Source organism: Petaurus breviceps, unplaced genomic scaffold (assembly GCF_028583685.1).
Source record: "Petaurus breviceps papuanus isolate PSGF00001 unplaced genomic scaffold, PetGlider_PUasm1.0 91041, whole genome shotgun sequence".
NCBI lineage: Eukaryota > Metazoa > Chordata > Mammalia > Diprotodontia > Petauridae > Petaurus > Petaurus breviceps.
Window position 1 is genome coordinate 29,966,304 of NW_027187400.1, and position 24,135 is coordinate 29,990,438.

General features: G+C 42.0%; 1 protein-coding gene across 1 annotated transcript in view; it reads left to right on the forward strand.

Annotated features, from left to right (window-relative positions):
- Window positions 1-24,135, forward strand: part of NPHP4 (nephrocystin 4) — a 169,960-nt gene that overhangs the window by 141,019 nt on the left and 4,806 nt on the right. The window contains exons 24-32 of the mRNA XM_069079459.1: window positions 2,996-3,207; window positions 5,037-5,263; window positions 5,565-5,751; window positions 6,829-6,915; window positions 13,705-13,861; window positions 15,240-15,328; window positions 16,026-16,111; window positions 17,603-17,774; window positions 18,951-19,130. Coding sequence (XP_068935560.1) covers window positions 2,996-3,207; window positions 5,037-5,263; window positions 5,565-5,751; window positions 6,829-6,915; window positions 13,705-13,861; window positions 15,240-15,328; window positions 16,026-16,111; window positions 17,603-17,774; window positions 18,951-19,130 — 1,397 coding nt within the window. The remainder of the gene's footprint in view (window positions 1-2,995; window positions 3,208-5,036; window positions 5,264-5,564; window positions 5,752-6,828; window positions 6,916-13,704; window positions 13,862-15,239; window positions 15,329-16,025; window positions 16,112-17,602; window positions 17,775-18,950; window positions 19,131-24,135) is intronic.

Genomic DNA, 24,135 nt, shown 5'->3' on the forward strand with positions numbered 1-24,135 from the left:
AGAGCTCCAGGGACAGAATACAAAGGGACTTTTGTTGGGTGAAGGGAGTCACCAGCTAGACCAGCAGCAGCTAGGGAGTAAGAAGACTCTGTGTCATCATGGACAGACTCACTGTATAGAAGGCATTTTTCAGGTGGTTCTCTCTTTGTTTCCATTTCACATGATACTTAGATATTCCTCTTAAAAATGGAATATATAAGGAGAACATGTGAGAGCTGTTAACGGAAAGCAAAACCCTGAAAAATAAGGTGTAGGGGGAAAGAGTGATGTAGAACACTTGAGTTGCAATTAACTCCTCTTCTGCGTTTTCACTGGAATGTAAAACAGTCCCTCGTAGAAGCAGTTCATATTTTTAAAATTCGAGATAGGCTTTAGTCCTCTTATGTAAGTGTCTGAAAGTTACTTACATTTAGAAGAAATGAAGCCATTAGTGCCTTTCTACAGCAGTGGCCATGGGCAGGAAGATCAGGGCAAACACAAACCAAGGAATGGAGTTTTCCATAAGCTTTGATGTTCAAGGCTGGGTCGGGGGATTGATTTCCATGCACACAACTGGGTTCTCTCTGCTATAGAGGAAATCCAAGGGAGCTGTCAAGGATAGAGACATCTACAAATGAAGATGACACCCCCCCATCTCAAGCGTAAAGTCCTGCATCTCTAGTGCCCTGCACTGTGTGATGCTCAGAATCTGAGATGGCCTCTAGGCAGCTGCATGATCAGGGCCCTGTCTTTTTATGACTCATCATGTCGTGTATCAGATTCTATCATCTGAATCCCTCATTAGAGGGAGCTCCTTGAGGGCAGAGACTGTCTTTTACCTCTATTTGTATCCCTAGCATTTAGCACAGTGCGTGATACATTTGTTGCTGTTCACTCGTTCAACTGTGTGTGACTCCTGGCAAAGATACTGGAATGGCTTGCCATTTCCTTCTCCAGTGTGTCCCCATTTTCAGATGAGGAACTGAGGCAAATAGAGGTTAAGTGACTTGTCCAGGGTTACACAGTAGTGACTATCTGATGCTGGATTTGAACTCGGATCTTCCTGACTCCAAGCCTGGTGCTGTATTCATTGCACTACCCAGCTGCAAACCTGGTACACAGTAGGCACTGAAAGGTTTATTGACTGGCTCCTTGTTGAAAGTCATTTTAGCTAGTATGCAGGCAAGCTTTGGATTACTAAGGAAGGATCTCATAGTAAAATACAGAAGAGTTCAGAGCTAACAGCAACCAAATTGGCCATGTAGGTTTTGTCTCATTCTTACTGATGTCAATCCTTGAGAAGTCCCTTGGGCATTGCTTGTTTGTTTCCAGTTGTCACTACAGGTGCCTGCAGCAAGGTCTCTCCATTTGAGGAGAGAAGATCTCACTCTCTGGATTTGTTGCTTTAGATGTTAAAGTTTGATTCATTGACTGCACAGATGGATCTCGTTTACGTTCCACTTTCTCCTCATAGTCTTTGACTAGATGCATCTTTTTGTTGGTGGAGTTGGTTTTTTGGCTTAATGTTATGAATGACCTGTTAGGCTGACCTAATTCCCCTAACTGTGCTCTTGCAGGCCTTGCAGAATAGATTGTGCTCCTCATTGGAGAGCTCGAACCCTTGCCCAGTTACTGCCTGTAATGGCAGATGATCTTGGTTTTCTCCATGGTGGATGAACTGAGGGTAGGGTTAGGGGTAGCAGCCAGCAGAAGCAGCATTGTTCCAAGGAAAGGAAGAAGCGCTGGGGGAAAAGGGAGTGGAAGAGAATCAGTTTCAAAGATCCATCATCTTTTTTTTTTTCTTTTTGGAGGGGGGAGGGCAGGGCATTTGGGGTTAAGTGAGTTGCCCAAGGTCACACGGCTAGTAAGTGTTAAGTGTCTGAGGCCAGATTTGAACTCAGGTCCTCCTGACTCCAGGGCCCGTGCTCTATTCACTGTGCCACCTAGCTGCCCCAAGATCCATCATCTTTTAATGTTGCTCTATGACTGTCAGCCCTGTAATACCTTATTTAAAAAAAATTAAAGTTATAGTTCACCCAAAAGCCAATGAATAGTATGATGGACAGGCATGGACTGTGGTACAGTGTCAATGAAAAAGCATACAAGAGAAGTGGCATAAAGGACATCATCAAAGAGATGTGTGAATAGGATAAAGAATCATGTAGTGAATGTAAGGGATCACCAACAGCCATCCCATGGACCTCCCTGGGATCTATTAGGGGAGATCTAACTGAAGAAATATTGAGTGGACCTCTTGTGGAGGATGTGGGATTTATGGGAGGTTGGCAGCAGGTATCTTATCATGTGAGAGGGCATTGATGGGTTGCTGTTTGCAGCTAGGAAGGAATACTCACATCAGTAGGATCACCGATTCATTGAGAAGCATCAAAGTTTGATCATTGTAGAGCTGCTGATATGGTGGGTTTGCTGAAGATTCAGCTGCTTGTCATTGTCATTGTGTCTAAATGACACAATAAAACAATAGCCCCCGTAGCTTTCCTTTTTGTAGTTGTTGGCTTTTTGTTACCCTGATGTTCTCTATGTTCATACAAAGCTCCTGCTTTCCCTGTAGCCTCTTTTCTCTTATTCATTCCTCTCTGAACAAGAAGAATGATTGTTCAGCATCCTCTTGTATCAGTTTTGAGATGTGGAGTGACCTCCTTTCCAAATATTGTATGACTTCCCTTACCTACTGGACACCAGAAAATCTCTGCATAGCAGGGGGCACAGTATTGGTTAATTCTAAAGACTGCGCCACCTTGGGTGGTGCTGGTGGGGGATGGTGCCACTAAGAGGGGCCCTATAGAGGTGATAGCAACATGGTACACGACAGAATCATTATAGACAACGTCATGGGAGGAAAGGGTAGACATACAGTCCTGCCTTTGAAATGATACTTTTGCAGCTTTCTTGCCTAGAAGGATAAAATTAGGCTAACAGGTTTGTCATCTGCACATCCTTGAAGAACGTTCACTCCCAAACAACTCTCTGTGTCTCTTATTTGACAACTTTGCAGCTTTTAAGAATGTGGCTCAAGCACGGAAGCTAGCTGACGTGGACAGTGAGCTAGCCGCAATGCTCTTCACCAACAAGCAAGAGGGGAGCAAGGTCCATCAGGTCACCAGCCAAGAGGCAGCTGCCACGCGCAAGCGGAAGCTTGAGAGGATGATGGCAGTGCGACGTCAGGAGTCTGAAAGCAACCTTGACCTCAGGAAGAATCACCTACTGGTGAGAGACCTGCTTTTATCCAGCACTCTGTAGCTGTATTTGTGACTCCCGAGCGGTCTTAGGACCTCATCATTCCCTCCTGGTATCGCTTGACCTCACCCAGCCTACAAGGCAGTTTAACTTGGGTTCCCATATGTCATAATTTCCGTCTGTGGAAGTGAATTTTCTTGTCGGAATGGTGACATGACCATCTGAGATGGAATCTCTCCTTATAGGAACAGAAGAGTAGGCCCGGGAGGGACCTTAAAAGAGATGTTCCCATCTGTCTGGCACTCTGATTCAGGAGAGTGCATGTCAGAATGATGGGTATCTACTCTCTTCTTATGGATCTTGAAGAATTCAGACACTGCAACTTACCTTGATGTAGTTGTCAATTTTTTTGTTGCCTTGATGTTCCTTCCTTAAATTCAACAAAAACTTTTCTTTCTTAACTGCAGCCTTTTCTCTCGTTCACTCATCTCTAAACAAGGAGAACAATTATTCAGCATCCTCTTTGTGAATCTCTCTCATTTACAATTCTGAGATGTGAAGTGATCTTATATGACTTCCCTACCCAATTTTAATCATTCCTGAAATTATTGATGTTGGGGATTTTAAAGTGAAAAGGTGAAAAGGCAAGAAGTTTCTTTACCGTATTTGTGGTGGATTTTTTTCATCCCTTCTAGAGTTTTGGGTAGATGGAGAGGGAGGAGAGAATAACTTTCAAAGCCCCATGTTTTTAATATTGATCGTCTTTTTAATGTTGTGTATGGCTGTGAGCCATGGAATACCATATTCTAAAAAGAATTAAAATTGTGGGTCATTCCGAGGCCATACGGTGGGCAGGCATGGATGGTAAACTCACAGGAATGTTGTTCACCCAGGTGGGGGAGAGAGCAAGGTCCATTAGCTACCAGCCATTTTCTTTTGGAAAAGGAATATTAGAATATAGACAGTTTGTTCCCACTTTTATCCAATTTTTAACAAATTTTAACAGTTTGAGTATGCCCTTACAGTCTTTGCATTTGCCTCCATCTTAAGATCCCAGATTTAGAGCTCAGGGGGCCCCAAAGGCCCTCTGGTTCAACACCCCCTTTCACAGATGGGAGAATCTAAGGCAAACAGCAGTTAGGAAACTTCCCCAGGGTCCACATAGCTAGGAAGTGTCTGAGGCAGGACTTGAACCCAGGTCTTTCTGACTCCTAAATTCAAAGCCCTATCCAGTGTCTCTCAAAATACAGAAATAGGAATAGAGCCTGGACCTCTCAGGTGAAGGAACTCCCTCCACAATGCAGATCAGCATCTTCTCTACAGAGAAGAGTCTTGTAGAGAGTTATGTAGGGCAGTGAGAGGGTAAGAGAGCTGTTCAGGGCCACACCCCCAGGGTGTGGCAGAGGTGGGTCTTCCTGGCTTGGAAACCACTTTCCATCCATTGTGCCATATTCTGCCTCTCTTAGTTTGGAGGGTTTTTGCATTCCTCAGGAAGGAAAGAGCCATGGAAATAGATGCAGTGTTGAGTAGGTTATCTGTTTTCCCTGCCTGCTATTAGAGTTGTTCTCTAGGATAATAGTTATGCTTCAGAGAGAATGGGAACAGCACCTTTGGGGAGATGGTATTTGGGTACATTGCTGATCTTGGAGAATCTTGCCAACTCATCCTAATGTTTTCAAAATTTAAACCTCTTGAGGAAAGCAGGGTAGACTTGACATGTTACTCTGGGATACTGACCATGTAGGAAAAGAGGAAATCTGGGAGGCTGATGGCCCAGTGCTGGGGTTGGGGATAGGGGTGACCAGGGTGAAGAGGATCTAGGAATCCATTTGCTTAATTAAGTGTTTTTCTTTCTAAAGGCTCAACATAATGTCCAAACTCAGCACTCCCGGGACCTCCAGATTATTGATGCATATCGAGAACGGACCAAAGTAGAGAGCATCACCAACATGCTGAGTCTGGTCATCACCACCCACCACACTATCTATGCCACTATGGGCACCGCCGAATTCTTTGAGTTTGCCCTCAAGAACCCACACAACCTACAGCATACAGTTTCCATTGAGATTGATAACCCAGAGCTCAGGTAAGGCTGGCTTTGGCTGGTTTTCAAAAAATATCACTCAGCTCCATCTTCTTGGTAAGAACAGTGTTGTTTTACTGAACTGATTCAGTCTCTAGGAGGGGGTGTTGCTGGTCTGCTTCATGCAGGTTAAAGGACAGATTCTTGGCCAAGGGAAGGGATACCCTCCAAAGCCAGTAACCTCATGGGAAGTGGGTAGGAAGTTTTCCCCTGGTCTGAATTCGCCGGGTAGAATAGGCCTTCTCGCAGTCTAGTGTGATAGTGTGTATATCCATAAGAATAATGCTATCAACCTCTGTTTTAGTGTCATTCTGGATAGCAGGGAGTGGAGACATTTCAAAGATGCTACCAAAGTGCATACACCCCTGGAGGAAGACATGTTCCATCTCCATGAAAGCTGTACCCCGCAGCTCTACCTGCGCCCCAAGGAGATGGTTCACATCCCTTTCAAGTATCAGACTTTCTGCCTAGATCACAATGTCATGATGCAGGTAGGAAATCTGCCCTCTTTGATGCTCAGGCATAATCGGTGTTCATGTGGAATGTAGAAAGATCCATTTAACTAAGTGATTTGGGGGAATTAAGTTTTTTATTCTTCATATCATTTTATGTGTTTCTGGAGACAGACTTTAGAAGTTTTAGAGATTTGAATTCATGGTTTACTTTGTTCCTTTCTAGGTAATTTGTAGTTTTCTGCTTTCATTTGTGTTAAAAACTAGTCGGATTATTTCTGGGAAATTTGTCTTCACATTAGAAAGACTGGTGTCATGGAGAGAGCACGGGTTTGGCATCCAAAGCCCCTTGTATCTTAGGCCTGCTGTGGCCCCTGGATTGATTCCTTCCTCTGTCCAGTAAAGGAATTGAATTACATGACCTCAAAGGTCCTTTCAAGGTCTAGATGCTCTGGCACACCCCTTTTTTGGATTTGGTGACAATAGTCTCTCCCGGCGCCCATCCTTTTAGGGCATTAGCCACACCAGAATGTCTTTTGTTTATTAGGAAAATAAACTAGACTTTTTCCTTTTCTACCAAATCTTTATTTGATCTTCTCTCTAACCCAACAAGTATTTATTAAAGAGATGCTCAACAGCCTTAAATTAACCATTGTGACATGTGACAGAAGAGGCCAGGATGTCTGCTTTCCATTTTCACAGAATCTATGCATGTGTCTCCTCTTGCTTAATAAAGCCAAATGGAATGAGAATTCCAAGCATTTAGTGTTTTCTAGCTCCACAGCTACTGAAATGTGCTATTCTGTCTGAAATGGAATGATCATTATGTTCCTGTCATATATATATATATATACATACACACACAAACATGTACACATACACACAGGTACATGTACATATCTGTACACATACATATATGTACATAAATACACAGACATGTAATTTTAAAATCTTTAATCATTTTTATTGATCCCTAAGCTCTTTGCTACTGAATACGAATCAATATTCCAGATGGCTCCTTGAAATTTCTGGAAGCTGTAAACTGCACAGTTGTTAATATAAGTTTATAAATTGTTTCTAATAATTCCAATATAACTTGTGTCCTCTGATTTCCAGCAATGTCCTTCTGAATGTAGATCGGACAAGGTCCCAGAAGCCACGTTGCCTTGGAAGTCCAGTGAAATACCCACCAAAAGCATTAAGGTAAATGGTGGGTGTAAGGATGCTGATACTAAGAGTCTTCTTGCAGTTGGCTGATGCAGCTCAGGGAAGGGGGCAGGGTTGTGTCATTGGATTGGACAATCACGAACCACACGCTTAATCGAAAGGAGAGCTTTTATTTTCAGAGTACACAGTGGTCCATTTCTGCCATTGGTTTTCTCACTATCTTTGCACCTTGCAGTATGGGAGTCAGCACATCAAACACATGACATTCATTTGTATTGTTTTATAGTGTCTCGGGGAGCTGAGCTCATCACCAGTAGGCTGGCCACTTGGTGATAAATTCTTTGACCATGGCAAACTATAAACAACACAAAATAGCCTTCAGTCATGTGTGACCCACTTCTTCTGTGGGGATGTCACAGAGGAGGGGAAAGAAAGTGCTAAGAATCAGGCAATCTCTAGACCTTCTGTAGACACTAATTTAACTAGTGGTACTCTAAAGAAGGCGGGTCTGGATCAGCAGCCGAATGGACATGGTGCTGGAGGCACTGTGTCATACCTGAAAGGAAAGCAAGTGGCATCCCAGGAACAGGATGGCACAGGGGTTAGGTAAACAAGAAATGGCCTCCACAGGACTGGCTTTATCATTTGTCCAAAGGAAACAAAAAACATTATTTCATGCAGGGCTTGATCATCTTGTATCATGCTGTTCATTGTTATTGGCAAAAATAAAACCTCAATCTGACGACAATGGGAGCTTATGCTCCAAAATTTATTGCAGAGAATAAGAAGATAGAACAATTCTGTACTAACCTTGAAGTTAAATCCATGTGTATTTGAATGCTCAGGGATTCCCATGCAAAGGTAGGCATAGAGGAAGAAGATGAAAATGTGTTGGAAGACATGGCTCAGGAGTAAGAAACAAAAGAAACCAAAGGTTTTTAGACTACAGACGCTTCATACCCATACATCAGGAATACTTTATTCAGGAAGAGAACTGAGAGGCCCCAGATGCTGTGAGCACCAAATGACATCCCCAAATTGAAATTGATTACATGCTAATAGACAGGAAGCTACTGTGGAACTCATTTTTGAATTAGCTGTCAGCGTACAGTCGGATCAATGACTTGTTAGATCAAAAATAAAATGAAATTAGAAGAAAGAATAAAAGTGAGGAGAATATATGATGTGCAACCGAGGCAGCTCCAGCTTGACCTATTTAAATGAGCCGTTGAGACAGAAAAAAAGGAAAACTCCACAAAAGAGTAGATATTGACACAGATTATTTGTGTCTGAAATTCAGTAGCAAAAAAAAAATAAACCAGTGACTACAATGAAGAGACCAAATGATCCTAGAACCATCTCCTCTGGCAAACGCTTCATCTCCTCACCAAACGTAGAGATGCAGCAACTAGAATACAAAAATTGCTCATAAAATCTTATAGCAGATGATGCTGGAAGATTCTGAGCAGTATTGCCTCTAAAACAGTGGGAAGCAATAGAGGGAAAAAGAGATTTACTAAATGTTTTGGGAGATACCAATTAAGTAGTCAGATAATCTGGAGAACATTTAGTCAGTCAGTCAATAAACCTTAAAGTGCTACTATGTAATAATCTAGACACTGTGCTAAATTCTGGGAATACAAAAAGAAAATAAAAAATAAAAATGGTCCCTGCCCTCGGGGAGCTTATAGTCTAACGGCAGAAGACAACATGTGAAAGACAAAAAAGAAGCCAAAAGGTGGAGTTTTGGGGGAGGACTGGGGAAGGTACCTGACATGAGGGCATGGCAGAGAAGGGCGGGCAGGTGAGAGATGAGGAGGTGTTCTAAGCTGAGCTCCATTCTTAAATAGAGATTTTTAGAGTTCATCATTTCACCCACTGATCCTCTGATGATGGCCAGGGATGGTGATGAGGTAGAGTGCCAAGGTTGATGAGAACCTGCAGGATTTAGGGATGAACCCTGGGGACAGAAAACAGACAAAAATAAAAAAAAGAGTTTTGTGAAAAACTCTTTTCTCCTTCACTGATAGCGAGTCCCTTGCATTTAGGGTCTAATGATGTTGCCTCATAGATACTGCCTGAAGAAGCAGGTAAGGAGAGCCTGCTAAATGAGATGTGTATGATCATGCAGAACCAAGATGGGAAGAGCAGGTGGACTAGAACAGATATCCCAGCAGAGGTCCTTGCTGGAGGTGACACAGTTTTGAGGACACTGATTCTTAAGATAGCTAAAAAATGGGAGGATACCAAATATTTTGAAAAAAAAATCATGGACCTCATTAATGCCAAAGCAAGGTAAATCAGGATACATCAACAACCCACATGCTTAATTATAACCGTACCTATAAAATCTCAATGAGAATAATCTGTTTGCATATATAGTGACTGTGTTTGGTTTTAGAAAAGAGAAAATGCACCTTCCTTCTTTGCAGAGCAGGGAGCTAATGGTGTGGAAACGTCACATATATTGTCAAATTCTCATGGAAGAGTTGAGTCAGTTATGCTGAAATGCTTTATTTTGCTCTTTTAAAAAATTCTTTGTCGTAAAGGATGACTCTGGGCAGGGGTAAGGGGAGGAATATATTCAGAAGTGAAGGTACCTTTTGTAAAAATAAAAGATATCAATAAAAGTTTTTTTTTTTTTGCTTTTTGGAGGGCAATTGGGGTTAAGTTACTTGCTCAAGGTCACACGGCTAGTTTTTGTGTTAAGTATCTGAGGCTGGATTTGAACTTGGGTCCTCCAGACTCCAGGGTTGGTGCTCTATTCACTGTGCCACCTAGCCACCCCTAATAAAAGTTTTTTGCAAAGAAAAAATGGCACATTCATTAAAGGCCTCCTTGATGAAGGTATGAGAACAGATAGACTGTTACCGACAGCAATCTACACAAATAAATACAGAAATATATGTGTGTATGCATATATACACACAAAATCTAAAATACACATGCAAATATAAATATGTTTAAAATATAAAACATATTTAAATGTAAAATATATATTCAACTATATAAAGATATACACAAATATATGTGTATATATACTTGTGTTTGTCTAAGGTAGGTTGTTCAGTGTTATGGAAGGTGTCCTGTATATAGTTCAACTAGAAGAGTGCTTATCCATAGTGAGGGTCTCTTGGGGCAGTTTGGCATGGATCATATTGTGCTGACATCATCAAGCTCCAGAATAATGTAAAGCCTTCTTCTCCTGTGAACCATTGCCATTTGAAAGAGACTGATAGCCACCTACAGCGGAAAACAAAATGGATGAAATTAGCAGGGTAGAGTCATTGCTGTAAACAGTAAACTGGACCTGTCATCTCACAGGAGAAGATTAGACTGGGAATTTTGTAATTTGCACTGAACTTTTATTAATCCCAAGTTATTCAGTGTCATAAAAGCGCATCTTTTTAATGTGAAAATTCTTCTCATGTCTTCTATTTGTTTGTAAATGATGCAATCAATGCTGCTGCCTCAGAAGGATTGAAATTGCTAGTGACCCAGAGGAGTGTGGAAAAACACATCAGGCTCCAGCATATTCCCACAAGCAGTGGCATCAAAGGCGTCATTTTTGGCCAGAGGAGGATGAGAACTGTCATGTGGTGAGGGTAAAGAACAGCAGACAGAGACTGAGTGTCCCCCAAATAAGAAAAGAACCAGAGAAGGGCCTCCAGCAAGTTGGGGAAACTTCTCTGGAGAAGTTACAGAAAGTACGGAGTGGGCCATGCAGGATGGAAAAAGTACAGAGAGCTTGTAATCAAACCAGCAGAGGAGGGACCCACCTCTTGGAGAGCACAGACACATCCAGAGGCTCCTGGTGGCCATGCAGCCTGGGAGCTGCCAGACCCTTCATTTTGCCACTTGCTGCCCTGCAGGCCCTTGGAGCAGATGGTTCTCTAGAGATGAAATAGCCTAGGGTTCTGGGGTATTCAAGTCAGGTATCGCTGAAGTCTGTTGCTGATGTCCTTGAGGAACGATTTTGTCATAGCATGAAGGCCATTTAAAACATATTTAAACTTGTTATGCAAAAACTCCTTCCATAGTGCTCCTGAATCTTGTAGGATTAATATGTTTTCTCTGTGCTTTATCTCTTTTGGACAGTAAGACTTAAATCCTTAATTGCTATCTCAAAGGGAAAATGGTGTTTGTAAGGAGGTCTTGCTTCACAGTCCTGCTGGCATGATACCATAAGGAGAAATTTGGTGCTCTAATGTTTTAATGGAGATTTCTGAAGTGAATATTTTTTTTACCAGCAAGTGCTTTTTGCAGTCATCCTGGAAAAACACAAAGTCCTTTCTTTCTAAAGACATCCTCACCCTCAGCACTCTGAACACAAAGAATGAGACAGAAATGAGATATAGGCATTAACCAAGAGACGGTCACTAAGGTTGGCTTCTTCCTGAGGCTTTAATCCCAACTGGTTGAGAAGTGAGGCCCACCCATGCTCCAGGTCAGAGTAGCTGCTTTCCCAGGGCACAGCTTGACCCTGGGGAGAGTTTAATTCATAAAAGCTCCCCTGATGTAGGAGTGCTTTTTGTCTTCTGCTTTGGGTCAGAATCCTTCACTGCTGCTTCTGGCTGTCCTGGGAGTGAGCCTCGGTTCTTCAAGGGGATGTTGGTGTATCTTAAGATCTGACAGGTCCTCCTGAGGTCACAGGCCCTGGCGCCAGCCTCCCAGCTGTCAGAGGACCAGCCTAGCTGGGGGCAGATGGACAGCATCAGTGCATTTTATACCCATATACCATAGTTATACCCATGGAGCCTCAGAGTATGGGAAGTCAGATGGATTCATGACATCCTCAACTGAAGGCAAAGCACAATCCTTCTGGTCCTGCCCACAGAGTGTGATTCTTGTCCACGACCCCAGAAGGGGTCACCCAACATGCTAGAGACCTTTCTCCTGACAGCATGAGGGAACCCTTGAGCACTCTGGCTGTCCTCCAGTCTCCATCCTTTGCTCTGCCATGGGATCCACCCATCGTTTTCTCTCTGTATTGAAGGAGAATTAAAGTACTATTGAAGTATGAAGGAAATATGGAATTATACAGATTATTCTGCGTAGCTCATAGATTTTTGAAAACCATTTCCTGACCTATAAAAATGTTCACTAACCCTTCTGATACTTACTGTGACCATATCGGTATTAGGTCGATGGAGCCTGGAAGCTAATTTCCAGTTTTTCTCAAGGCAAAATGAATTATCTCAGCCACTTAGTACCCTAGAAGTCTCTGCTGCTCTGAGTTCTCTAAAAACCTTTCAGTTAATGAGTTTCCACAGAACATGACCTAGGAGCTCACCTTAAGGCAGAACTTTCTAACATTTCAAGCTATGTAATTTTGAATAGGCTGCCTCGGGGGCAGTGTGATCCAGTGGGTAGAGATTTAGACTTGGAGTTAGGAAATTTGTGTTCAGATCCTGTCTTTCCTACCTCTCCCCCCACTTGCCTGCTACAAGGGCTCCACCCCCCTCCACTGCTTTGTAGTTAACTACTCTGTATGCATTTTTATTTATTCATTTTATATTTATTCTTTTTATACTTAATATTTTATAGAGAATAGTACAAATACCTGCATACATTTTAAGCAATTAAAACATTTTAATTTATAATGTATAGAGGCATTTGGAACACCCTGAATTGACTGGGTGTCTCCCCCACTGGAACATAATTATGCCCACTGTGAATAGGGGTTATTTCATCCTGGGTGTTTATAAAAATACTTATTGATTGGTTGATTGATTAGCCCTCTTATATCAAGCAATAGCCAGCTATCCAATGTGGAAGATGTTCAAAAGGATTCTCAATTAGGTACAGACTGGACTAGGGTAATCTCCAAGGGCCTCTTGATTTTCAGACTACAGAATACATCTAGACAGGAATTTGGGCCTTAGTTGGCTTTTATGGGGCAACACCGATGCTTCCTGAGACCCCTTAACCAGGCAATCAAGTGTTCTTTTCTCTTTTTCATTTTACCAGGGCTTCTCAAGACTCCTGGACCAGGCTGTATCAGATGACTAGAAATAACCTTTCTTATGGGAAAGGATAGATCTTGGGAGACAGCATGCAGTTGATACAGTAGAAAGGGCATTGGACTGGGACCAGGAAGCCAGAGTCCAAATACTGGCTCCGTCATTTACTGGCAGAGACCTGTGTGTCTTTATAGTTTTGTATCCCAATAAGTTGGCATAGTGCCTGGCACATATTAAGCATTTAATAAATGCTGATCGATTGTGTGACCTTGGGTAGGTCTCTTAACCTCTCTACATCTCATTTCCTTATTTATAAGGTAAGGGTAACAGGTATAACAGAATCTCTAAGGACAGGCACCGTGCAGTGGACTGTGAATTAGGAACACTGGATCTGGATCCTGTTTCCAACCCTTACCAGCTGTTTGACCACAGACAAATTCTATAACCTCTCTGAGCCTTGGTTCTCTCATCTGTAAAGTAGAATTTGTAACACCTATGGTAGCTGCATATATCAAATGAGATGTTTGTAGATGACTTTGTGGTTCTTAGAATTCTATGGTGCTGTGATGATGATGATGATAATGATGGTGATGGTGTTGTTGATGATGATGGTGATGATGATGATGATGGTGATGATGATGATGGTGATGATGATGGTTGGTGATGATGATGGTGGTGATGGTGATGATGATCATGGTGATGATGGTGATGATGATGATGATCATGGTGATGATCATGGTGATGATGATGATCATGGTGATGATGATGATGATCATGGTGATGATGATGATGGGAAACACAAGCAGAAGTCTGTGATTCCTGCTCTTCTCTGATACTGAGTGTTGTTCTGTTTATATACCAGGTGTCATTTACTGTGAGCAGTGGCAAGCCCATTGCCATCTTATGTGTGAATGTGGAATATCAACCGCATGTGGTTGATCAGACATTTCGGTTTTATCATCCAGAGCTCTCCTTCCTGAAGAAGTCCATCCGGCTACCTGCTTGGCACACCTTGCCTGGTAAGCCCTCCTTCAAGGCCGAAGGAACAATCATTTTCTGTCCTACATTTCCCCAGGGCTACAAACAAAGCCCATCTAAGTGAGGGTACTTTTATGGGTCAGAAGTCACTTTCTTATCCACAAACACTTTCATATCAAGCTTTATAACTCATGCTGACATAGCTTCACTTTCATTTCTTCCGCTTGTCTTTTCTATTTGCTTGTAATTTTCTTTGCCAACCCAAAATGAGGTAGCATGTATACTCCTATATCCCAAGAGCTTTGGATTTGGTCATTGTGGGAATTCCCTCTGCTGACACAAATAGCTGCTCTGGGACTTGGGAGAGGGTCGTCAAGAGTTGCTTTGGCTGCAAAATTCATCACCTGCAGCCGATGTGGGGAGGAGCTCTTCCCAATATAGTGGAGTTGTTTCTTAGACAACAGGCCTAGAGTCTGCCCTTTGAAGTCCTTTCATGCTGGAAAAATCTCTCCAAACTGGCCTGGTCCAAGCTCCCCGCCATGACATAAGGTGGCACCAGAAGAGAACTTTACAACCAAACAAAGTAGTCTGCACCTAATGACTGTAACCACCGCGTCTAAGGCAGACCTTTCAGGATGCCCGTGTGCTTATCCATAGGTCCCTTCCGATGTAAGCTCCTTGAGGGCAGGGGCTGTCTCATGCTGGCCTTTGTGTCTGGCACATAGTAGGTGCTTAATAAATACTGGCTGAAGTAGAATTATTTTCAAAATACAGAATCCCAGTGTGCTAATCCTGTTTATTCTTAAATTTACATGTTGCTTCTCAAGGTTAGTTTTTCATTGTAAAATACCCCTTTGATGAATCCTTGAGGAGTGAAGGTCATTAAAGACCCAAGCAGCTTAAAACTAAAGTGTCTATGCTAACATTTCTGCGCTGCTTTGAGGTTTACAGACTGCTTTATTCATGCTCCTACCATGGCCCTGGAGGTGCTGCTGCCATCTCCATTTTTTTGTGTGAGACTGACTTGCCTTAGGTCACAGCGCTTGTAAGTGTCTAATGCAGGATTTGAACTCAGGTCTCAGTTCCAAGTTTAGGACTCTATTCACTGTGCCATCTCATCGCTGTCATACATGCTCCGTAAAATATTAGCCTCATTCCTGTGTATCTGAAGCTCTTCAGCTGGATGAAGAAACTAGTGCTACGTGTTTCCTTCTTTGAAGACGTTGCCCATTTCTGGCCTAAGCGATGGCATGTAAGGGAGATGGCTTGAATTTTCCATAGGTCCTATTCTGCCTATAGGACTTTGTACGGGACTCCCCAGGACATCAAAAGTGATTTCTCACATGGGGGTGGGAGTGGAGCTGCTTTTGTCCTGGAAGAGGAAAGGTATTCACCTCTGAATCTTTTCCACTTTCCTAGGTGCCCCCGTAGGAGGAATGCCTGGTAAAGAGCCCCAAATCTATGTTCGTTGCAGTGACCCAAATGTCATTTGTGAAACCAAAAAAATGGTAGGTGTGTCTGTAAGGAGGCAGATCTGGAGGCCCAAGAACACGCCACCATTTTGTTTATTCCGGCTACCCATGAGTTTAATTCCACATCTGAAGCTTTTGCTTCACTAATAGATTAGCCCATGTCCTACTTGCTGCCTGATCAGCTGGCCAGCTCTCCATTTTGGGTTAGGCTGGTTGCTTTCCATGGTTCTGGAGGGTGCTTTTGTAACCCTTGTGAGAGCTTCCATGCCCAAGTTTTATTACTCATGATAGCCTCTGGGTTCCCAGATCAGCTCTCTGAATTTAAACAAAAACAAACAGAAAAATTACATGTAGCAAAGTAAATGGTAATTAAGGCACTTGTTAATTGCCATTGTGTAAACGGGCCAGTGCAATAATTGTATTATGACTGGTTAGAAAACTTGATACAACTCTTGCAAAATCTAATTACTGAAACCAATGTGGAATCATAAAATCGGTAGTTTTCCTCTGTTGCAATGACATCATAACAGCTCTGACTAGTACCCAAGCTGACGGTTTGGTTTTTTGGTAGGGGGAAAGGTGGAAAGTGGGGAGGGGGTTTTCCAGTTCTGTGTTTGTTTGGGGCAGGAGGGGGTGGTATAAATGAAGAGCCAACAGAGCCCTGAGGGCCTCATTAGCTGCTTTGATCTCTAAGTGAACTCTTTTAATGATGCTGCTCCATGTTTATTCCCAGGGCCCAGGGGAGCCACAGGACATGTTTCTGAAAGTAGCCGGAGGTCCAAGCCCACAGATCAAGAAGTTCTTTGTTGCTCTTTATATGTAAGTAAGGAAATTCAGAAAATGTAGGGACTAGGAACAGAGCTCTATAGGAAACTGTGTGGGGTGGAGAAAACAGATTTATGCATTTCTTTTTTGAAACTCTGGGTGTGAAGGCTTAATCTTTACTGCTTTCCTACATTTTACCTTATTAACTAAGATGCTCTTCCTAAAAGTCAGACTCGTCAGTCTAACAAAGATACTTGAGAAGTCATTTAGTATGTTCCCCCACCTTCTCAGCAGACACATATAAATCATGTCACATGAGTGTTTCTTATCTAAGAGCTTCAGAGAGGCATGGCTCTTTAGTTCACTTGTTCATTCCACAAATGAATGCCTGCTAGGGGCATAGAACTATGCTAAATGTTCTTGACGAGGAAATATAAGAGAAGGAAGGCATTGTATGGCTTCTAAGAACTTAAACTTTAGCTGGCATTAATATGGGTGCATGTGAGCTGGTTATTTAAAGATCCCTCAGCTGCCCTCAGGAGCAGTCTCATTGGTTTCCCTTTGTGGTCTCTAAACTAAACCTTTCACAAGGCAGCTTAAACTTATTCCATTCTCAGTGATGATCCTTTGTGTGATTACCTCATGGGCCTGAAGACTATCATTAAGCCTTCCCTTTGCCTTCGATTTTCTAGGTGAAATCTTGTGTTCACCTAACCTCCACAGGTATTATTTTCCAGGCTTCTAATCATCCTCTTGATTTTTTTCTGAATTTGGTTCAGGTTATAAGGTAACAATTAATCTTTAACAGGTGTCAGAGAATAAGCTCCAAGACTTCCTCTGAGGAAGATTCAGTTGAGTTTGTACATTTGAGGGTATAACTTCAGCAATCTTGACCAGAAACTTTGAGAGACTGAAAAGAACACCACGCTACAAAAATTAAAAAAAAAACAACCAGCCATTCCAAGCCAAGGGAAAGGGCCTCCAGTGTGTTTATTTGTCAAGGAAATGGTCCCTTGAGGATTTAGTGGAGTAGCCATGTGGCTACCACTTCAGAAGGTGGCATACAGGGACTGGTTGGGGGTATAGGAAGCTGGATGACATGATTTATTTTTGACACATAAGATATGGGACATTAGCTCTAGTATATTCTACTATTTTTTTTTTAAGATTTTACCCCAAAGCTCAGAGAAATCTACCTTGTCCCCTCCCTTCAAGCAGGATGATATGTAAATTATTTCAAATAAATAAATATTTTTGAATATTTATTATATTATCTTTGAAGACCTCCAGAGAGGGAGAATTCATTCATTCATCCAGTAAATGTATTTATTTAGTGGCTACTGATGTATTGAAAGCCAGAGACAGGAATTTCAAGTATTCATTGAAAGAAAGACTAAGTAAAATGATGCTATGACTTAAATGAAAGTGAGCTTGGATCCCTTATCACCTTTGGAATGTTAATATGAGTTGACTAACATAGGATCATGGTCTTTTTCCTTGGGTAAAGGAAGACTAAGCTTTGTTTGTGTTTGTGTCATACTATAGAGATTACTGGCTGGCTACCCCTATTCAAATATGGCAGATCTACCTCCACTCTCTCCAACGGGTGGATGTCAATTGTGTCACTGGTCAGTTGACCCGCCTTTCCCTTGTTCTTCATGGCACACAGACCATTAGGAAAGTGAAAGCTTTCACTTCCCATCCCCATGAGCTAAAGGTAAGACTTTTGTCCTTCTTTGGATGACTTAAGGCTTTTTTCTGGCCTCCCCTTAACCCCCTCTGTCATCTTGCTAGCTGACTGATTAAGTCTTGATGGGTAGGACAGATTAATGAAATACCTTGTAGTTAGAATTCTCCTGACATATTCTGTTGACAGGTTAGTTTTTAAAGGAAAACTTTACTGATGAACTCAATGTAAATAACATACTCACTTATTAAGTAAGTCCCATTTGGAATTAAGATTATTTCATTACCATAAAGTCTTCATTGAAATTACCTTTCATTAAACTTGTCAAATGTGGGCTTGTTGGGATAAAAACCCAGAGGGCAAATTATTAGAATTAGTGAGATCTAGAGACTAATCATCGCTTTAGAATTAATTTAGTCACAGTTACACATGTGAATAATAAGGAAAAACATCAATGCCATTACCAGTGTATTAATTTTTAAAATAAAAAAGAGTGTTTAAATTCTGTCCTTTGGGAAGTAGACCCATACAGAGCAGTTAAACCTTTGGAGGAAGGGCTAAAGTGAGGCCTATCATGATGTACTTATGGCTTTGCCTCTCCTGAAGGTGACTCTTGACTTTTCGATGGTGGCATTTCATTTCATCTTCTCTTAATATCAAGGCAGAAATGGGTTGGCAGGTACTCGGGTGATATTCCAAACTGACCCACAAGACTAGAATTTCCAGCTTTTTCCTGCCTTGGGATATCCAAAAGGAAAGTCCCAGCATCTTAGAGGGAATTGAAAAAGCCTCAGAGGATGCCCTGTCCAGCCTCTATATGAACAGGAATCCCCTCCACAACATTCTCTGACAGGCTGTCAGTCATCCAGCCTTACGGAAGGAACCCTTCACACTCGGAGGCAGCTCTGATTTTCCTCTCTCCAAAAGATCTTCTACTTTGCAACTTCCAGCCATTGCAGGATAGAGAAAAAAATCTTTTTCACTGTGATGTTTCCCCCCAACAAAGATAAATGTCTGCTCCTGAGCAGCAGAGAGAACCTGTGACCTTCTGCCAGGAATGGGATGGCAGATCTTGGTCAAGTTAGGCTTTGTCGTGGTGGTATGGAAGTGTTCCTTGATGTCACTTAAGAATGACTTTCTGTTTACCCCAAGCAGCACTTAATAGCTCACCCTCTTTCTGCTTCTGCTTCTTTTGGCATTGGGCAGCTGGACCCAGATGGCGTTTTCATGCTCTCACGGAATGGTGTGCATGATTTGCAAGTAGGTGTGAGGCCTCAGCGGTCTGGCAATCGGTTCCTTTATCTCAATCTTGTGGATGTGGACTACCACCAGCTGGTGGCCTCCTGGCTCGTGTGCCTCTCCAGCCGACAGCCAGTCATTTCCAAGGTATGTGATGGGCCACGTCCACTTGTATGATTTGGTGGGAGGAGGTGTCTTGATACCCAAAATCTTGGGTGATGTGATCACCTAATCATGATGCGATTCAGAGAAGCAACAAGGTGTAATAAAAAAGAAACCTTGATCTTAGAGCAAGCAGGACTGGACTTTCTGGCTTGACTCTGTTTAATCTGCCTGTGCCTCAGTTTCTCCTTCTGCAAAGTGAAGATAATACTTGTACTACTTGCCTCACAGGGGTGCTGTGAATAAAGCAGTTTGTAACCCCTGAGTGTTGTGGTGAACTTTTGCTGTCTCTGTCATTATTATTTCTAATGAACATTACCTCTAGGCAGGTTTTTCCACTGTTTGCCCAGATTCATTAGTTAAATCTTTATAGCCTGTGATGGTCTGCTTTTGATAATAACTGCCTCATTCTTTATGGGAGTAAGATGGAGGCTGCACTGAGGACGTGTTCTTTCTCTCTCTCTCCATCCATCCATATATACATATATATAAAAAATATTTTGTGAAATCATACACAAATTATGAAAATTATATATTATATTATTTAAAGTCTATATAAATTAAATTTTATAAAATATTTATAAATTGTATTTTATAAATTTTGTGATTTTATAAATCATATTTTTATAAAACAAAATATACAAAATGTGTGAATAGATAGATAGATGTGTGTATGTAGTCTTTTTTACAGCTGAGGATGTCCAAAAGGAAATACAACAAGCTACCTAGAAAGCAAGGCTGCTAAGCTCTTTGATTTGAATTGTTTTTCCTCTCTGGATCAGACATGTAAATAAAGGAGGATTAAATATGGGAATATTGGAGAATAAGGTCTTAGAAACACTGGGTTTCAGAGCTGGGTGCCGTAGGATAGATGATCATACCATTAGGTGAAATTGGAACAGCCTCAACGATTAGTCATCAATGCTTTGGCATCAAGCTGGGAGGATGAAACCTTGCTGGACCTTATGCTGTTAAACATTATCAGTGATTTGGAAGAATCCATAGATGGCATGCTAATTAAGTCTTCAGGTGACACAAAGTTGGGGAGATGCAGCTAACCCACTGAAGAGCAGAGTTAAGAAGCAAAAAGGTCTTCCTGGCTGAGAATATTGGGCCAAACTGGGCTGTTTCTGTTCTATAGGCAGTCCCAGAGTCCCAGAATCTCAGGGTTACTTAGATTAATTGAATTAAGAAGCAATTCACTAAGGATAAATGTGAGATTGGGCACTTGAGTTCAAAAAAATCATCCCCACAGGCATAACATGGGGCAGATGTGACCAGGTAGCAGATTGTCTGAAGAAGATGTAGCGGTTTCCATGAACCACCAAGTCAGTCTAAGCTAACAGTGTGAGCCAGTGACCAAGATAACTCTGTCATCTTGGGCTCTGTTAAGAGAGGTGGAGATTCCAGAAGTAAGGAGACAGGTATCTTATCGTACTTTGCTTGGGTCAAACTGTATCTGGGTTGTTGGGTTCAGACCCGAGGGCTGTGTTTTAGGAATGTCATTGACAAGCTGGAGATGGGAAATGAGAAGGAGGAAGAGCTTTGAGTCCGGGTCACTTGGGACCTAGTGAACAAACCGGGGATATTTAGCTTGGAGAACAGAAGACCCCAAGGGAGTATGACAACAGTCTTCAAGTAATTAAAGGGCGCTTTTGTGAAAGAGGCTTTGGGCTTACTCTGCTTGAATCCAGAGGCCAAAGCCAGGAGTAAGGAATAGCAGTTACCAAGAGCAAAAAAATGTATACTTGACGAAAGGGAAAATACTTCCTGGCAATAGAGCCACACCTAAGTGAGAAGGGCTGCATTGTATGGGAGTGGCCTCCTTCTCATGGAAGTCTTTAAGCAAAGATTGAATGACCATGTGCCGGAGATGTCGAAGAGTGGATGGTTTTTAGGGGTGCGAGCTCATCTCTGAGGTCTTTTCCAGTTCTGAAATTCTGTGATGCTAATTCAGTCCAGCCTCTTCATTGTAATTATTATAATAATCATAATGATGATGATGACAGGGACAGCAGCTGTTGTTTTGTTGGTACAGTGAAGTCCCAGATAAAGAAACTAAAGACGAAGATGAAGGTGGCACCTTCTCTGCAGTTCATAGTGTCGGAAAGTTGCCTAGGGCCCTGAGTAGTTCCATGAGTTACTTTAAGTCTCATTCCTATTATGTGTCTCTCTGTTTGTGAGCCCAGGTTTTCCAGATTCCAAGGCTACCTCTCTACTCACTATACCATATTGCCTTTCAAGAATAACAGCAACAGTAATAGCAGTAATCACTTATGAAATATGCCTTTGATATGGAATTATGGCGAGATTAGGTGATATACTGAAAATCACACAACCCCTTAGTGGCAAGTTCTGTTCTAGAGACAAGATTGCCTGCCATCAGTTTCTCTTGTACTGCATTGATGGCATTGTTATTTGTCTCAGGAATTCAAGATGGGTTCTGAAAACTTAATCCCCAAAACTTAAAAGTTTCTGTGTTGTCACAGAAATAAGACTGGTTATTTTCAAACACTCTGTGTAATGTTTGAGTGGCCATATTTATGGTGCCCTCCTAAATCTCATAATGGTGAACCTGGTCTTTAACTTGGGACTATTTATGCTTGATACAATAATCACAAAATCCCAGAATCTCAGAATTGGAAGGGCCTTAAGAGTAACTGATCAAGAACCCCCTCCCCAGCCTCCATGATACCTAGACTCTGCCTGAAGAAGCTTCAAGAGGAGAGGGGCTTTTTACTGCTTTCCAGGACAGCCTTCTCTACTTCTGGACTGCTCTCATACTGTTAGGAAGTTTTACTTCTCTGTGACTATACCAGCTGCCTTTAGTTCTACATCTTGGAACCAAGCAGAGGGATAGTCCTTCAACCACTTGAAAACAGCTTCTTAGGTCTTCACTTCTTTGGGTTAAAACCCCTCATTTCCTTCAGTGATTCTCATACAGTGTGATACTGAGGACCCTTCAACATCCTGGCCATTCTCTGCTTGCCCGATGCACTCCTTCTTCCTGTGGGAGCCAGACCTGACAACAGTATTCCAGGTGTCACTCACCTGACCTGGGGAGAGGATGAAGGCTGCCATCTTATATCCTCAAGGCGTTCCAAACTCAAATTCTATTAAAGAACCAAGATTGTTTCCATGGTGACTCTTGTCTAGTCCCACCTCCCTCATCACTTACCCATGACATTGATTTTTGAACCCAAGGGTAGAATTGTATATTGATCTCTATTAATTAAGTTTCATTTTATTAGATGAAATTCTCATTCTTGAGAATTCTTGGTAGATTGCCTTTTTCAGGTACATATTAGCTAGACCCTGCTATTTCTTCAGGCTTTTGTCCTCTCTCCTCCCTTTCTTAGCCAAATTCCTAGAAAAATCTGCCTGCACAGGCGGTCTTGACTTCTGTGTCTCACTTCTTACTTCCCCTGCATTCTAGCTGAAGACCTCATCCCTGAGCTGGAACTGACCTCCCCAAATTGGATGGCCAAAGTTATACCAGAGATCAAATCTGATCGCCTTTTCTCCATTCTCAACTTTCTTTACATCCATGCAAAAGTTCACATTCTGACCTTGACACTCCTTTGAGGATTTTCATAACACTATTCTTTTACAATTTTCCTAATAATAATTAAAGTGAACACTTATGTAATGTCTTAAAGTTTTCAAAACTCTTGGCATGTATTATCTCATTTAATCCTCACATGAACCCTGTAAAATAGATGTTGTGATTATTCCCATTTTAAAAATGAGGAAACTGAGGCAGACAGGTTAAGTGACTTGTCCAGGGGCACACACCTAATGTCTGAGGCCAGATTTGAACTCAGGTCTTCTGACTCCAAACCCAGCACCCAATCCACTGCACCACTTGGCTGACTTCAAATCCTGCTTCTGACACTACCTGCATGACCTTGGACAATTTACTTACCTCCCTGGTCCTCAGTTTTTTGATCTTGATGGCCTCTTGAGGTCCCTTCCAGCCCTTTGGATCTTTGATCTCAGGATCCCAAGTTTTCTTCCTTAGGTTCTGAAATTTGCCCCCATGTTTATCTTCCTATATGGTGCTTTAGTCTGGCTTGTTCTTTTTGAAAAAGGTACATACCATTTCAGAGCTGTCTTACAATATTTACAGACATGTTACCATTTACATTACATGTAGCTCTCTCTCCCTAGGGGAGGAAATTTGCCTCTGTGTATTAGGATTTCCAGGCTCCCTATTTGTTTTCCATACCTTGTGCATCTGCATGTTAAAGACGACTGAGGTTGTGTTTGTTTGTTTGTCCTAATCTTCTGTACTGATGTCTGAATTACTTGTTCTCCTTCTGCTCTTCTTCATATGGTGGACCTATATTTCTAGGATACCAGGTGTGGTAGATAAACAGGTAGGGTTTTTTCTTTTATCTTTATTTTTAAAACCCTCTTGATTTGATTTTTCTAGGTGTCAGGAATATACATACATACATACATACATACATACATATATGTGTGTGCTCACACACATACACACACATCCCTTGTCCAAGTGTATTCTGTCCATGGCCAAGAACCCATTGCTCATATATTACAAGCTGTGGTCCAAGATCTAAATTCTTTTCTCAAATATCATAATTTTAGTGAGCTATTCACCTCCTCAATTTCCCTTTCTCTTCAAAATCCCCTCTCCTGTTCTGATGAACATTCCACTTGTACCTCTCGGGTTTTCAGCTGAGTTGAGTTTTTGTTTGTTTGCTCTGCCCAGGATTTCCTCTTCCTTCCCCACTCTCCATAGTTTATCCCTGGCCTCATGTGACTCATCAGCAGTTGGTAGTGGTCACCAGGTATGACATGCCTCACTAGATTTTCTTTCACACCCTGGCTGTGTGCCTAGTAAGACTTGTCGCAAACCTCTTTACTGTTTATGTAAGGCAAACAGATTCTCCATGGAGCTCACAGTCTCATGGGACTATTTACCAGTCACTCTGCCCATTTCTTCTTCCTCGGATCATGACTAGGT